The 16,912-nt window shown below is 54.6% G+C and overlaps 1 protein-coding gene across 3 annotated transcripts in view; it reads left to right on the forward strand.

Annotated features, from left to right (window-relative positions):
* RNF220 (ring finger protein 220) overlaps positions 1-16,912 on the forward strand; it is a 217,733-nt gene that overhangs the window by 197,464 nt on the left and 3,357 nt on the right. The window contains exons 1-8 of one of the 3 annotated variants that reach the window (XM_060089691.1): positions 13-311; positions 456-498; positions 4,194-4,315; positions 4,686-4,818; positions 13,227-13,323; positions 13,526-13,612; positions 13,748-13,803; positions 13,920-13,998. In XM_060089691.1, the coding sequence (XP_059945674.1) occupies positions 258-311; positions 456-498; positions 4,194-4,315; positions 4,686-4,818; positions 13,227-13,323; positions 13,526-13,612; positions 13,748-13,803; positions 13,920-13,998 (671 nt within the window). In that variant the 5' untranslated portion in view covers positions 13-257. Of the gene's footprint in view, positions 1-12; positions 312-455; positions 499-4,193; positions 4,316-4,685; positions 4,819-13,226; positions 13,324-13,525; positions 13,613-13,747; positions 13,804-13,919; positions 13,999-16,912 lie in introns of those variants that run through there. The other 2 variants (XM_060089689.1, XM_060089690.1) reach the window with 2 other exon arrangements.

The following is a 16,912-nucleotide window of genomic DNA, read 5'->3' on the forward strand; positions in this document are numbered from 1 at the left end:
CCGGTCCGGCAGCCCCCACCACTTCTTGAACTTTCACCCCCGGCGCGCGACGGCAGCGAGTCACGTGATCAAGGCCAACATGGCCGCCGCCGCCGCTGGGAGCTGAAGTGCCGCCGCCGCCGGGCAGCCGGGGGGAATCCGCCCGCATCGCCGCCCTCGCCGGCCGGGCGGCCGCGGGGCCCGGAGCGCCGGAGGCCGGGGCTGGGGCGGCACCGCGCGGCGGCCACGGGGTCCCGCTAGAGCAGCCTCCGGCGGCTATGCCGAAGGCCCGGAGCGGCCGGCGGAGCAGGGGGGCCGGCGGGAGGGAGGAAGTAGGTTTGTTTACGGGCTGTTTGGGGCGGGGCAGGTGTGGACCGGGGGCTGGGGCTGGGGCTGGGGCTGGGGCAGGGGTCGGGACTCCAGGCCGCGCTGACGCTCTCTTCTCTTTTTTGCATTTGCCCGGGATCTTTTCCCAGACCTTCTTGCGAGTGCGAGCCAACCGGCAGACCCGACTGAATGGTGAGTCTTGCGCGGCCCCTCCCTCCGCCCCACCCCCGGCCTCCTCCCTCCCTCACTGCCTGCAGTTCTTGACTTCCCTGGGTCTCTTCGATATTAGGGCCCACTGGCTTCTTCACAGTCACAGCGCCTGAGTATATGCTGACCAAGGCGGCTGCCCTCAGTTTCTCCATCTGTCTAGTGGAGGTTATGGTCCCCAGCTCTTGCGTGAGCCTCTCTAGGCCTTGAAGAACCCTGGGGGTCAGTAAGTGCCAGAGAATGAGAAACAAGCCACACAATTCCACGCGGGAGCTCAGTTTTGAATTTGCAAACTGCTGGGACCTCACTGTACAAGCCGGCAGGGCGCTGAGAATGTTTTTCTTCCAGTTTTTAATCAGTGCCCAGTAGTGTGAATACAGCCTCTCTGCTGAGACTTGACAATGCAGTGAGATCTGGAGTTCCCACGGCAACAGGAACTAACTCATCCCAGGGCTTTTTGAGTTATCAGTCGGCCCACATTTCACAAAGGTGATCAGCGTGGGCTCGACAGCTCTTAGAGGCCTTCTCTGAAAGCACTCCTGTGTATGTACTACCTGGCAGGCCACCATCCGCCCCCCCGCCCCGCGCCCCTTTTGGATTCAAACCTCTGGAACATTCCTATTGCTGAACACAATTGAATGATCTAGTTTTTTGTGCTGGCTAGGGTGTGGTATATATGGGGGTTGTCTGTAAGGGCCTTGGGGGTCTCTAGGCCAACTGGTGAGTGAGGCCATGGATGTTCAAGATCCCCAGTTCCTGCCACTTGGTTTCTGCTGGGAGGCTGAGCCCCAGACTGGGAAAAGGAGAGCATTTATCATGAGCCGGCACCATGTCAAGGACCTTAATCATAACTGAGAGGGAGTGTTAACACACATTTTGTAGATGAGGAAACTGAGGCTGGGAGAGGTGAAGGTGATTTGTTTAGAACCACACAGCTGGGTTGTAACTGAGCCATGGTTTGAACTGGTTTGTTTACCTCCAGAGCCTGTGCTTCTTGGACCATGCCATGCTACCTCCTTGGCAATACTTTGACTTGTCCTACTCAGTGGAAGCCTCTAGGTAGGGAGCAAACTTTCCCTATCATGTTTTAGTAAGCTTAGTTCAGGACTTAGAAGATGAATGGCAAGAAAATAATCAAACCTGAATTGCTTATCTGAGAATTTCCAGGTGATGTCCAGTCCATCAGGGACTTTCCTGGGACTACAAGGAATTTTCTGGCATGGGTGGCCTGGGCAAGGAGAGCATCCAGTATCATGCCTTCCTTGGCAGTCCTATGAGATTCATTCCTTTATTCAATTATCAGTGTCTGTCATAGTCTCCTTCTTACCAGAGAGGCACTCCCTTGAGCTTTAGGCCGGGTAGGGGAGGAACCTTTGTAATGGCACACTGCTCCATACAGGCTTCTAGAAGTCTCAGGGTACCTTGCTCAATGCCTTTCTGATATCTAGCATCCCTTCTCCATCCTAGCCCTGGCTCTAGAGCAGTGGTCCCCAACCTTTTTGACACCAGGGACTGGTTTTGTGAAAGACAATTTTTCCACAGACTGGGGCGGGGGTGGGGGGGAAGGATGGTTTCAGGATGATTCAAGCGCCTTACATTTACTGTGCACTTTATTTCTATTACTATTGCACTGTAACATATAATGAAGTAATTACACAACTCACCATAATGCAGAATCAGTGGGAGCTCTGAGCTTGTTTTCCTGCAACTAGATGGTCCCATCTGGGAGTGATGGGACCACCTCAGCTCCACCTCAGATCATAGACATTAGATTCTCATAAGGAGCGCGCAACCTAGATCCCTCGCATGCGCAGTTCACAGTAGGGTTTGCGCTTCTGTGAGAATCTAGTACTGCCGCTGATCTGACAGGAGGCGGAGCTCAAGCCATAATTCGACCAATGGGGAGCGGCTGTAAATACAGATGAAGCCTCCCTCGCTCACCCACCGCTCACCTCCTGCTGTGTGGCCTGGTTCCTAACAGGCCATGGACTGGTACTGGTCCTTGGCTTGGGGGTTGGGGACCCCTGCTCTAGAGTGTCAAGATGGCCCAAGCCTGAGAGTCCAAGGGTTAGGGAAGTCAAGGTGAAGGAGTCTAGATCTTTGTCCACAAAATCAAGCCGGGCACCAGAACATAGTCACGTCTCCTATAGTGAGAGCACAGGAAATTGAAGAGACAGGCCAGGCTGCAGACCACGGTTTCTCAGACTCCATGCTCAGTCCTGGTGGGATGGTGGCTTTCTTGTTGATTTGGCTCTTTCTAGGGCTACTCTGTTTTAGGGTTGGAGTAGCTCCTTGCCTCAGACCCTCAACAGGCAGGAGCCCCAAGTGCATATTCTTGCTGACCTAGCACACTCACAGGATCAATCTTTGTTGATGCTGGTCAGTTGGGGGCACTCTTGGGACAGGAGAGCCTTCTAAGCTGTGGAGTCAGGCCTGGTTTCCTATGCTGCCTTTGCCACTTTTTAGCTACCTGGACAACTGCCTTGACTATCTTTTTCTGTTAAAATGGATAATACAACCTAGTTTCTTGACAGAATAAAATGAGCTACCTTGTATAAGGTATTTGGCTCTGAACCTTACACACAATTGAAGCTCTAAACTGTAACTTACCGACTCTCACCTGCATCACCTTTCACCTGTGTCTCGCTCCCTAAACTGCACTGATGAGCTTTCCACCAGGGTCAGTATCCACAGGAAGTTCTTTCTGGCCTTGCAGTGGGGAACTCTTCCCTCCTTGGCTGGCTCCACCCCTACCCCCACCCCAGTCAGTCTGGTCTCAGAGTGGCTAGCTCTACTTCTACTGTTGCATCACAGGAGGGGATAGAGGGAACAGAGTCCCTTGTTTTGACCCCTTCCTGCTTCAGTGACAGGAGGGCTGCAGAGAGGGATTAGTGAGCTAATTAGAAATGATTGTATCTCGGCATTAATTAGCAGTGCTGTGGGCTTGCAGCGTGCACTTTGGAATTGAGCCCCCTGCGGGGCAGCATGGCAGGGAGCCCTCTGCACTGATTAGAAATGATGGAACAGGTTTGGGTAGGCACAGTAAGGGCTACCCTCTCAAGGTATCTGGGCTGTCTGACTCAGATCCTCTATACCTTTATGACTGGGCCTCAGTCTCCTCTTCTGTAAAATGGGACCAGTGGACATGAGAGAAATTCTCACTGGGGTAATTCGACATAGGACACTAAGGTCTGTACCTCAGGGCTCTTGGCCCAGGAACAAAGGGGTTTTAACTGATAAATTAACAGCAGGCCAAATCAGGCCCCTGGAGGGACCTTGGATTCTAGCCAAGAAATGTTCTCTAAAGTTATGCTTCTTGACTCTAGAAGAGCCTATGGTCTTGGCCTTCTGGGGAGACACATAGCAAGTGCCAAGGAGAGCATCTTTGCTCACTGGATTCATTGAGCACTGCAGGTAGGAAGGTAAGGGTTGAGCTTGAGCCAGCTGTGGCCAAAGAGTGGACACTTCGCTGGCCTAGCACCAATCTCCTCCCCAGGTGCTCTTGGCAAGGTCCAGTCCCCAAAGGAGCCGAAGGTGCTGCATGATGAGGGCCAGATGAGGCACTGAACAAAAGGGCTAATGGCTGGCAGGAGGTCAGGATGTGTCAGCTCCACTGGGACCTTGGGAACTACAGTGACCGTCTGCCTGTTCTATGCTTTGTTTTCGGTTTCTCCATGCAGCTCGGATTGGGAAAATGAAACGGAGGAAGCAAGATGAAGGGCAGGTATGTCCCCTGTGCAGCCGCCCCCTGGCAGGATCGGAGCAGGAGATGAGTAGGCATGTGGAGCATTGCCTTTCTAAGGTAGAGGGGCCATCACCACCTACCTCCCCTCCCCTCCCCTCCCCTCCTTCCCCTGACACTAGCTGCTGACTGCCTCCAGATCTGTGGGCTCTTGGGGTCTCCCTGTGGTCTCAGCAGCTTCTTACTCTCTGTTCTTTGCTCTCTTCCTTTGCTTTTGCTCTCCCACTCCTCCCCTGGGGCTCCAGTGGAAAACTATTGGGGAAAAGCCCAGGTCTTTGACCTCTAGATTGGTTTACTTCAAAGGAGCCCTAGAGCTGGGGGCCTGTGGGGCACACTGCAGCTTGGGGCTAGGGCTGTGCCTTCCTTGCAGGCCCTGGGGAGCAGGTAGGGATGGCCTGGGACCCGCATGATCCTGCTCTGCTCTTCACAGAGGGAAGGCTCCTGCATGGCTGAGGATGATGCCGTGGACATCGAGCATGAGAACAGCAACCGCTTTGAGGAGTATGAGTGGTGCGGGCAGAAGCGGATACGGGCCACCACTCTCCTGGAAGGTGGTTTCCGAGGTACAAGCAGCTGACACATAAGCAGTGGCACTCTGGTGGCCAGGCCTCTGCTGGGTATCCATCTGTTGGGAGCCAAGAGGCCAGGGCTGGTGGCTGGTCATTCCACCACGTGCGAGCTGCTGCTGGTGGGGCTCCTTTGTGACCGTGCTGCCTGCCTGTGATGTGCATATTAAAATGGATGTATTTGGGTGGGGAAATGGAACTGTGAGGCTGCAAGCTAGGAGTGACGAGGGGGTCTCTCAGCCTCGGGTGATGCATTGAAGGTGACAGCCAAGCCACGTTAGCACCTGCATAAAATATTAAAGGGACGGTTATGCATTTATCACTCCATCCCTCTTAAGGCTGATAAATGAGAATCCAGCAACCTGCTGTACACCTCCAGCACTGGGGGCCCCGAGGGCTTCCAGGCAAACACATTGGATCCCCCCCCCCCGCCCCGCTCCTCCTCCTCGGCCCCATGTCAGGGAAATCAGTTACAGAGGAGAGAGTGAGTTATGGCAAAATTTGACCTCCCATGAGCTTCACTGGTGAATCTAATTTTAGCTCTGATCCCATCTCTTCTCCCTGGGCGCCCTCTACCCTGAAGCAAGGGGCCTGTGCCCAGCTGCTCCCTGCTTCCCTGGGACTCTCCCCTGCTGCTGCAGAGGACTCTGCAGGACCCTGCCCAGCCCCACTCCTACTTGGCTCCTTGGAGAGACATAGCTTGGCCCAGTGGAAGTCCCCCACCCCCACCAGGTCAAAGAGCAGACTGGTAGGTGCCCAGGGTCGGTGTCCTCTTGTCAAAGCCTTCTGCCTTGGGCAGGGCAAAGGGGGAGCTGTCAGCCTCCAGCTCTTCTGTCTTTCTGTGCACAGGCACAGCTGGCACTGCAGCTTGTGGTCATTAAGTGAGCCAGTCTGCTTCCCATCTGCCTCCAGTTCTCTGGGCAGCACCCTTGGGAGTATTGCTGTGTCTGGTCCCTGGGGAATCTCACAGCAGCTGGGAGGAGGGTCTCTGCCTCACTGGAGCAGTGCTTCTCAGGCTGGTGCTGAGGAGCGGTCCCCACAGTGCCATCCAGGGCAGACTGGCTACATGAAGGGGCCACGAGCCCAGGTGTGGCGTTACGCTTCTGGGCTTCTCTCATATTGCCCACGCGTTTGGGACAAGCCAAAGTGTAAATCAGGAAGGTTAATCAGGCCAGACCATTTCCCGAGCCTGAGCGCTGAGCTGGGAGGATGTCCGTTTGCCATTTCACTCTGGTCCTATCCTGGAGTTTCCGAGTGTCTGAGACCCAGGGAAGATGAGCAGCAAAGCCCAACGTCCAGTGACTTGTACACACAGGTGTCTCTTCAGGGGCAGTTCCAGGATGCCGCTCTGGGTTCGCTCTGTTGGGTGGCTGCAGATTTTCGTATCTTCCATTACTGCCGCAAGTTTTTCGTCAGGTTTCTTGGCACAGAACTGGACCTGGTGGCTTCTGGGCACCAGACAGGGCTTAGGGGGATGAAGCTGCATGGGACCTGCTGCTACAACCAAGTATTTCCCAGGCGCTGGGACGCACTTGCAGAGCGGGTGTGAGGGGCTCTTCAGCCCTATGGGCGGGTGTCAGTTTTCCCTGAGTGTTTACACTGTGAGGTTGTTCTTTTCAAGAATTCCTGAGAGGAGTTCAAAGGGGGCTTTTCTTTGAGCGATTTGGAGAGCGAGAATGAGAGTGAGACTTGAAGAGGGAACGGGGGCCGGAGGTGCCTTTATCTGCAGAGAATTGCTCCGGCTTTCCTGATAGAAGCTGCTGCCGCCTCTTAAACAGCTTAGTGCAGTCAAAAGACAGGCAGACTTGAAAGGCTGTTTTACAGCGAGATCAGCAGGGGCCACGAGGCAGAGAGCAGGGCGCAGTGGAGCGGAGGAGGCTGAGGCTCCTCGGTGGGGGGTGCTATCAAAGGAGGCCCTGTCTGATCCTGACCGCCTCTGCCCCCGAAACCCTGTCTGCAGGAGCTGGCCATCTGTCAGTCTACCCTCCTTGGCCAGGACCGATAGGCCCCAACTCTTGGGGGGTTGGGTGTGGCCCCGCCAGGCGGGCTGGTGTCAGTGTAGCGCATTGATCGCCCGCCGGGCGGGCTGGGCCGCAAGCCGGGCAGCGCGTGCTTAATGTGATTGAAAGGCAGTTAAAATGGCGGTGACCTTTTCAGGAGGAATTAGATTGCCTGCCAAGACCGGTTAGAGGGAGTGATAACGCTGGCTGAAGAAGCTGCCCAGCCGACTTCAGAGAGAGGGAGCAGAGGCAGGATGAGCAGGCGAGTGGTGAGGCCCATTTAAGCCGAGCCGTGCATGCTGACAACAGAGATTGCTGTCCTTGTTAGATATGAAAGAATTGCAGATAAGTTCCTGTATCCGATCAACTCCTATCCCTCCTCCCAGACCAGGACCCCTTCATCATCCTCAGCACAGCTTCCCACCAGGCCCACTGGGAGCTGGTCTGGTGGAGCAAATCGGTTTCCTTGAATGTATTCTGCCGTGGAACCAGTGAACAAGCAAGAGGTTTTGGTGGGACACTTGGCTGAGGGGAATGGGCCTTGGAGATGGGGCCTGTGGTTACTGAGGGTGAGGCCCAGATTGCTTAGGCCTGGGAGTACTTGGAATTGGTATCTTAGGACAAAGCGAAGGACCAGACAGAACAGGTAAGCACTGAGATAGGTCCAGCTGGAAGTGGATCTTTAAGAGTCTGAAGGAAGAGAGAAAGTTTTCAAGAGAGTAGTTTGGAAGAAACTTCCAGTGACTAGGAAACGCTCTGGCCTTCTCAGTTCTTGCAGACACCCTGGGCTGCGTGCCTAAGCTGTTGATTGTCCTCTCTGAACCTTAGGTTTGCTAACCTGCTAGTGCTGTTTCTCCCCACCCAGAGTTAATAATTGCATAAAGGGCAGCACATGGACCCTAGTACTGCACCAACATTCCCCTAAAAGAGCTCAACAGTTAGGGAAGAAAGACGCTCTTCTGGTGCCCCATGCCAGCCCTGGGCAGAGCAAGGGACCTCTAGGCTGGGCCACAGCGGAAACCTAATTATATAGCCCTTGGGGACAAACCGGCTCCTGCCTATAGTCAAAGGAGGTACGTGATGAATGAGCCCCAGCTCTCCTCATTGCCTGTCACCAGCTCCTGGGTCCCGGAGAAGAGACTTGTGGTGGGAGCTTTGGTCCCTCCTGTTTTGGTTGCCAGTGAAAGTCCACCCAGCTGGATTGGGGGAGCCTGGAGCTCATCATATCGGAATGGACAGGCTGGAGAGAGAATATGGAATGGTTGGCCTCAGATAAGGTCACAGTGATGTGGTGGGCACATGAGTGGCGAGATGGAGGGATTTCCCAGGAGGCGGCACAGGAAGTGGAAGGTGCTGGAACTCCCATCTTTGAGCCCTGGAGGGAAATGCATCCCTGGAATCCAGCACTGAGCCCCTTTGAATCAAACAGGTGTTGGACAGGGGTGATACTAAGAGAACCCACTGTCCAGGGCCTCTGCCCTGCCCCAATCCTGGCCTAGCGACTGCATCTTTCTCGAGTTCTTGCCTTGGATTTAGGCTGTTTCCATGTGGCCTGGGATGAGATGCCATGGAGAGGACAGGGCAGCTGTGGCACAGGTCTTTTTTTTTTTTTTTTTTTTTTTTTTGCGGTACGCGGGCCTCTCACTGCTGTGGCCTCTCCCGTTGCGGAGCACAGGCTCCGGACGCACAGCCTCAGCGGCCATGGCTCACGGGCCCAGCCGCTCCGCGGCATGTGGGATCCTCCCGGACCGGGGCACGAACCCGCGTCCCCTGCATCGGCAGGCGGACTCCCAACCACTGCGCCACCAGGGAAGCCCTGGCACAGGTCTTTTAAACTGGCTGTTGCTTGATAAAACTTCAGCTCCAGATTATGGGCCAAGGGGTTGAGAAGTGTTCTGAGCCCAGGGGCATGGAGAAATTGGCCTGGCCGTAGCTGCTGCCTCCTTTGCCATGTTGGTTTCCAAAAGATGGGAGCCCCAGATGCTAAAAATGTCCCCCAGCACAGCCCTGCTGCCGGGTGCAGTCAGTGACAGGTGTTGGAACAGCCGACTGCTGCGGGCAGTGTCGGAATGGAGAGCGTTAGGGCTGCCGCCTTCTACCTCCTTAACACCTTTAGTTATAACTGTTGCCTGCTGGGAGGGGCGAGGAGAGGTGGCAAGGAGCAGAGCACCTTCTGTGGCAACTGACGGGATTTAATCGCCTTTTGGAACCCAATTGTTAAGCTGGGACGGGGAGTACAGGCAGAAGGAGGAAGTATCAATGGTTTTAAACGGCGTCTGTCTCTCTGCGTCTCTCCTGACGTGAGGCAGTGAAACACGTTATCGAGGAGGCCCGGAAAGTGGCTAAGTGCGTTTGACACACGCCAACTCCCTGCCTCCACACTGGATAATTGCATTGTCAACTGTTCAGCGAGGTGGCAGGTGACACTGCAGGCCGATTGATTGTCCCGCATCGCAGCTCCCCAGACTGTCAGCTCCCCAATCGATGGCGTTTACACAAGACACCGTAACTGCATCTGTAACTAATTCCAGTGTAAAACTCTCCGGAAGCTGCTGCTCTGCACCCCCCCCCCCAAACCACACCTTTGGAGAGCACAGGCCTCCAGAGACCCCAGGACTCCTTTCTCCCTGGGCTCTGGTTTTGTTGGGAGCAGCAGGTGAGGAAATTGATGGCTCCTTTTTTGTGGTTTCATGTCCCAGTAAGCGGGCATCTCCAGTTTCTCAATCGATTATCTGATCAATTGATCAAATTAACGCTGATTTTTCTCTCTCTCTCTCTTTGACCTAAGGAAAAAGGAGTTTATGCGAGGGGGGTCGTTTTTATAAAATTTAGGCTTTGCTTATCATATATGCACTTAACCCTCTCCCTTTCTATTGCTAGTGTCCAGTTGGAGGGAAGAGGTTTTTTGCACCGCCCGTCCTCCCAGGACCAGGCCCCCACTGCTGAGCATCACTGACTCTCAGGCTTAGTCTGCCTGTGGGCAGCAGCCCAGCCCTTTGTGCCACAATACAGTGGGGCTGAGCCTCAGCAAGGTGGCCCCCCTGCTGACTAAAGGATACTCTGGGTCATCTTGCAGGTCCCAGGGGCAGAGTCCCTTCCCTGGATAGTAGCATCAGGAGTGGCAGCTTGCCTGTTATCCCCGGAGCTACACAGAACAGGAGCCAGAGGCTTGCAAAGGAGTACTCTGTGCCATCTTGCCTCTGAGTACTGGCTTGGGATGTTCCAGCAGCTGAGAACATAAAATGACTGTGGAGCCTTCTTCTCAAAGCAGGGTGGGGGGCGCAAGCTGGCAGGGGCGCTGTCTGCATAAAATGGCTTTATGGCCGTTTCTTTTTATTATAATTCTGCCAGAAGTTAGCAAGTGACATTTCATTAAGAAAATAAAGTTTAATGTGCTGGGAAGGAGGTTGGAGCTGGCTGGGGCAGCACAAGAGTGAAATTGGTGGCGGCAGCCTGTTGTGAACACCTGTGGGGGTAGGGAGAGGTTCCCAACATCTGTCTCTGCCGGGGGATGGCGTCAGGGTCAGAGGAAACTGCTCAGACCAGAGAGAGGCCTTTTCCTTGGCAAACAGGGTGTGTTGTGCTCTCCATCCTGCCAGGTTGGTCAAGGGAGCAGAAGGTCGCGGCTCACCTGAGAGCTGGGGTCTGAGAGGGAGGGTTGTGGCCTGAGAGGTTTCTCCAGGCCACCAGCTAATCAGGCCTTGGCCTTCCTTCTGGCACAGGGCTCCCAGGACCTAATAGAACAGCATTGTTGGCATTAAGCCATTACTGCTTGGGTGTGTTGTATGGCACCTGCTGTGAGCCTGGCCAGCTCTGTGCTGGATGATGCTGAGATCACAGACTTGGGCTTTCATTCTGGTAAGGGACAGTGACAATACATGGTAATAAATATGATTTTGGAGTTGCACAGGAGCCTGGATGGACGCCACGGAAGGGACCCCTATGTAGAAATGTCTGGGGACGTCTCGTCCACACTCAGCACCTTGAGGATAGGAATCAGATCTGGAAACACTGTCCTCAGTGTCAAGCCAGGCAGAGGGTGAGTTCGATAAAGGCTGAGAGAATGTTGAGGTGAGTTCATTCAGGAAGTATTTATAGAGCAACTACCATGTGTAGGCACTATGAATAGAAGGCATGATCGAGAAGAGTCAGACTCACAGAGCGAGTAGGAATTTGTTCTGTAGACCAAGAGGGAGATGTTTCTAGGCAGAGAGAACAGGAAGTACAAAGGCATGGGGGCATGAGAAAACATGCAGGACTTGGGAAACCACAATAGCTATGTTCCACTCGAGTACGAGACATGGTCCAGGCCTGGTAGGCAATGAGACTGCAGAGATAAGGACTTCGGCCACTGGGCTGCTTTATGTGTTGAGAAGCTAGGACTTTTCCTAGCAGTTTGGCGGTGTCCCGTTTTCTCAGCTTTGCCAAGGGAGCCATACTGGGCTGAGGAGTGGTGCCAGGATTCTCGGCTTTGCTTCTCGCCCACCCAAAAGGCAGGGCTGGGCAGGACCGGGCAGGCCCTGGCTAAGCCAAGGATGTGAGGCTGACTGCTGAGCTGCGTGTACTTGGGGGAGGGAGGTTGGCAGAGCTCGGGAGGCGCAGGCTGTAAGTGAACCTGACGGCTACATTCTGATTGATGGCGGAGTTTGTCTCCCAAACTGTCAGAGGGTTTATAGAGGTGCCATTCACCCACAAGGCGGGAATTGCTTGTCAGGACACTTGGCTGTGAACAGTAGACAGAGCTGTAACTTGGTGTTTTCTCAGCTTAATGGCCCCACTGCTGACCTGCCTGCTGCCTCGAGTTTGTTGGTGCCTGATTGTGGAGGGCAGATGAGGACTGGCAGGGAGGGGTGGAGCCTGGGCAGTGCCTGGCCTCTCTCTTTCCCTGGTGCTGCTTACCTCTGGGATGGGTGGAACCTTTGTGAGACCAGAGACCAGAGGTGTAGGAGGGAGAAGGATCAGGAAGAAAGTGCTTTCGAAATGGGCTTGAAAGGTGGAGAACATTCCAGATGGAGGGGAGAGCATGAGCAGGACACGGTGACGTTTGTGATGCAGTAAGTAGTCTATCCGTATATGTGGAGCTTATGGAGTGAAATGAGAGAAGGAGGGAAGGTGGAGAAGTGGGGGCATCTGGAGCTTAGCGGGTCTAACTGAGGAGCTGGGACTTGGTCGTGCGTGCAGAGGGGAGCTGCAGACACTGCTGGAGCAGGGAAAAGAAGGGTCGGAGCTCTAAGGTGACCGGGTGAAGGAACAGGCGAGAGGCATGACAACCCGTTACATGTCTGTTGCCCTGATGAGCGTGTTAAGACCCTGGAAGAGGGAAGAATGAACAAGAAATTTCTGAGATCATCGGGCAGAGCCCTGAACTGCTTCACACCTCTGATTCCACTCAACCCAGATCCCATCGCTTTCAGCCCCTTTTGTCCCCGGCAGGGCTGTTCCACTGGCTCATGAGATGTGGTCTGAGACAGGGACCACTGGGAGAAGACATGGGCAGGGAGGGAGAAGCAGCTTTGTGGTCACTGGCCCTGGGCCATCAGGAAGGGTGGTCCTGGGAGTCAGACCACATGGCAGGTGAGCGGGCCTGGAGTAGCTTCAGCAACTCAGCGCCTTACATCACCACCGCCACCACTGGCCGAGAGTGCCTGTGGCTGTGCCACATGCACCTCCGTGAGGTCAGCTACCTGCCCGGCCCTTGGCCCTGCCTCCGCCCACCTGCTTGCCTCCATGGACTGCTTTGAGAAGCAGGTGTGCATGCTTGTCCTCCTTAAGCCATACCTTCTTAATCCCTTTATAACTGCACTTGTCCAGGAATCTGGGCTGAGTGAGGTTGGGATGAATAATTAATGTCAGGCACTTCAGACACCAAATATTTGAACAGCTGCCTGGTGTTTTTGCTGGCAAGGACCTGACAGCCAAAACCAGGACGTTGGCTGGGGGTCCCGCTTTATGGCTCTGATGGGCCTTTGCCAGCCTACTCTCCCTTCTGGTAGACTTGTCAGGCTGGACCATAGGACACGGGATGCCCAGGTCCTGGGTGGGGGTGGCCTTGTAGACCTGAGTGTCTCTGTCTTCTTCCTGCTCTTAGACCTGGAAGACAGGTGTTCAGCATGCCTAGACTAGGTGTCTCCTGAGGACCTGACCTAGTGTATGAATGGGCTAGTTTATAAGCAGAGACCACTTGGAGCAGATGGCAGTGCAGAGATGGCTGAGGTACGCAGAGTGAAAAGGCCTGAAATGTCAGAGTCAAGAGCACCCAAGTTTCTTGGCTCTCTATATCCCAAGCCCACGTTTCTGATTGGCCTTACCTAGCCCCAAACCTGAGCCGTACCTAGGGAAACAGAAGGGGTACCCTTGGACTCGTCTTGCTGGCCCCAGGCCCTCCTCATATCCTGCTTCCCACAGGCTCTGGCTTCGTCATGTGCAGCGGCAAAGAGAATCCAGACAGTGATGCTGACTTGGATGTGGATGGGGATGACACTCTGGAGTATGGGAAACCACAGTATCCTTGGGGCACTGCGGGACAAGGTGGGGCTGGTGGGACAGTCCAAAGGGAATAAGAAAAGTAGCGAGCACCTCTGGTCACTCATCCACACCACGCCCGAGGGTCAGTGTCTCAGCTTAGGCCGGGGGAGCCCTCCTGAGGATTCAACCCTCATGGCCCACCGCAAACTAGGATCCATTGTCCTTGACCACCATGCCAGATACACGGAGGCCGACGTCATCCCCTGCACAGGCGAGGAGCCCGGTGAAGCCAAGGAGAGAGAGGCACTCCGGGGCGCAGTCCTAAAGCAAGTGTGGGCACAGGCTTGGGCGGGTGGGTTAGAGGGATGGGAAGCCCTGAGTAGGGTGTCAACCCAGTACCCGCCCTCAGGGTTATCCTGCCTGCCTTCAGGGCTCACTTCGTTCTTCTTCCTTTCCTCTAGTGGTGGCCCTCCCAGCACACGCATCACACCTGAGTTCTCTAAATGGGCCAGTGACGGTAAGTCCTGATGCAGGTTAGGAGTGATGGGGGGTGGTAGTGACTGCCTCAAGCCCAACCCCTCACCTGTGCTGCTCAGTCTGGCCAGAGTGTGAGTTGCCTCTCTGTCCCAGCAGAGATGCCATCTACCAGCAACGGTGAGAGCAGCAAGCAGGAGGCCATGCAGAAGACCTGCAAGAACAGTGACATCGAGAAGTGAGTGTTTGGCCAGGAGGGAGGCCCAGTGAACCACAGCTCAGTTGGAGGGCAAGGGGCCCTTTGCTACCAGGAAGGCCTGCTGCCCTGGGCACACAGCCGGCGGTGGGGCCCAGCTGGTGCTGAGCATGCCTCTGTGAATTGATCGCTGGGCCCAGGCCCTGGGAGCCTTGGTGGAAGGAGGAGCAGTCAGCCTGCCTGCCTGCCTGCCCACTGCAGAGGCCTCCGCCCCGGGAATGTGATGTATGGCTGCCCAGCCTAGCCAGCACACTTGATTCATCTCCAGTTTCTGTTTCTTAATCGGGAGCTAAATTGGTTTCATTTTTCTTGTCCCGGGTGGCACTTGCAGTGGGTTTTAGGCAGGAGTATTGGGTCTCATCACTTCTGGTAGGAATTTTTGGCCTGTGTTCTCAGGCAGGGGAAAAGGGGATCCGTTAGCACTTCTCCCAGGGTTGGGCAACCCCCTGGCCTGGATCCTCAGGAGCCACCAGGATTTGAAATAAGCAGGGCACCTTACTGCCTTTCCAGAAGCCCAGGCAAGGCTAGTTCTGGCCCCAGGAGGTGGCATTGTCCAGTTCTGGCTGCCTGGGCTGCTGCCATTGGCCATTGCCTAACTCCTCACAACCGCCCCTCCCTCCTCTCGAGGCTAGGTTGCCCAGGGTTAAAAGGCAGCCTCTTCATTCCAGGGCCAGTGTTCCATCTTGCCTTCTGCCAGGAGAGTGGATTGCAGGCCGGTGCAGGGCCGGGTCGGTGGCCCAGGGTCACCTCCCATTTGTTTCCCTCCATTTTGTGTTGTCATAAATTCATTCCAGCCCGTTGTGGTTGATCAGTTTATCTCGGCCAGGGCCGTGAGTGCTGCTGGCATGATGTATGGGCCGCAGCGCGGGGCCCAGCTGCCCATGAATCACCGCAGCTGCTCCATGTCAGCGCCAGAGCGGGCCGCACGGGTTCGGCGCAACCAGCTTGGGGTGGGGGGGAGGAATGACGTATGGATGTTTATTTAATAATTCTCTCCTACTCCAGCTGAGCGGGGCGGGCGGGGCCGTAAGGGGCACCCACCCTCATCTGGAGGGGCTGCTCATAAATCAGAAAGACAAGATCATTAATCAGGGATGGCGCCCAGGGGGAGGTGAGGGCCAGAACCAGTGGCTATCCATGAAGGTCCTACCCGCTGAGGGCTGGGGGAGCTGGGGACTGTCCCACCTGTGTGAGCACAGGCACCAGTGGGCAGGGCTGTCTGGGATGAGCTGGGGACTGGCTCAGTCATGTGCAGAGATCTCCATTGGGTCTGGATTTGCCAAGATTAGGGCCCTTCAGTCCCCATGATGTCTCTCTTCCCCGTACACATCATGGGTTCCCATCCTAGATCTTTTTCACAACCTAGGGAAGGAGAAAGGCAGGAAGACATGGCTTCTTCCAAGAAATTCTCCACCCCATACCCTAGAGGGGCTCAGGAATAGCTCACAACCTACCTGGGTCAGGGGCCTGGAGGATTGGGTATTTCACCAGAGCAAAGAATAGAGGCCAGTTATGTGCCGAGCAAATCCAAGATAGGGTGGGCTCTGGAATTGGATGTGGCCTTGGAGCCTTTGGAGATGGAAGTGGGAAATGGCTTCATTCTCTCCTGACCCCATCCTTTTTGCCTTCCCAGCTCTAAATCATTCTCTGGTTTGGGGCTTGACAGTTAGTTTTCTACTCGGGGGTAGGCTGCCCCCCAGCTCCAGGCCTTGGTTTCCCAATCTTTGAAATAACCTCATAGGATCAGCCTGGTCCTTGGAGAGGAAGGGAACACAGCTACCCATCCTTGTCTTCTTGTCAGGAACTTACCAACAGTCCAGGTGGGGATGGCACATAGAGCATTGGGCAAAGTGCCTGGGGGAGGAGCCAGCTGTGCAAGCGCTTGTGAGGAAGGAGGGGATGGTAAAAGCTTTCCAGAGCTGGAAAGTTGAATGGATGCTCCCAGGAAATCCGCCAATGCCAGGAGGAGTTGTAGTCAGAGCCTTTCTCAGCTTCCCTGGAGAGGGGCAAGGCAGAAAGAATCATGGACCCATGGAGTGATGGATCTAGAGCATCCCTGACATAGGGACACAGCCATCGGGAAGTCACATTCTGTGTCACTGCTAGTGCCCTAAAAGAGAAAGGTCAGAGATCAAAGTTCATTGCTGCCCATGAAATGTTTCCCATCGTCCTACCCATGCCCCCCCCCATTACCTCTTACACCCAGGAGGGACAGACTACCTGTAAGCTTTCAGGCTTTCTGGGCCAACTGTCTCCCCTAAGCTGGCAAGACAGGCCACCCTAGGAGATGGTCCTTGCCCACACACCACCCCTGTGATTCTACCTCAGCTCATTGAATACACCCTTTAAACCTCAGCTCTTACCCTTTATAGCCCTCTTCCAAATTCTCAACAACTTCCTGTAAATTGCCGGTAAGATAAACTTTCCTTTCTGATTGCGGCATCTGGGGTCTTCTTGGACACAGTCTCCTTTCCCAGTGTAGCACCTTCTGCTTACTCAGAAGTGAGCCTTCCAGCCAGATGGGGCTCTAGGGCCGCTAGGCCTTGGTTCCCACTGTTCCCTCAGCCTGGAGGCCTGTCTCCTCCTGGGTGTAGCCAGTGTAGGGTAGTGGTTACTTACACAGTTACTGGTTGATCACAGAATCAGTCTGCCAGGGTTTGAATCCCATCTTCCCCACTCTGTGAACCTTGGACAGTACTTAATGTTTCTGTGCTTATTTTCTTCATATATAAAATAGGAGTATTAGGATCTCCTCATGGGTTTTTTGTGAGGTGTAAATAAGATAATTACTTTTAATCCCTCAGTACAATCCCTGACATTTAGTAAATGCTTAATAAATTTTAGCTCTTTTATTTGTATTATTGTCATTATTATTCCCTAAAGCCTGTCTCCAGTG

Source organism: Mesoplodon densirostris, chromosome 2 (genome assembly GCF_025265405.1).
Source record: "Mesoplodon densirostris isolate mMesDen1 chromosome 2, mMesDen1 primary haplotype, whole genome shotgun sequence".
Lineage (NCBI taxonomy): Eukaryota > Metazoa > Chordata > Mammalia > Artiodactyla > Ziphiidae > Mesoplodon > Mesoplodon densirostris.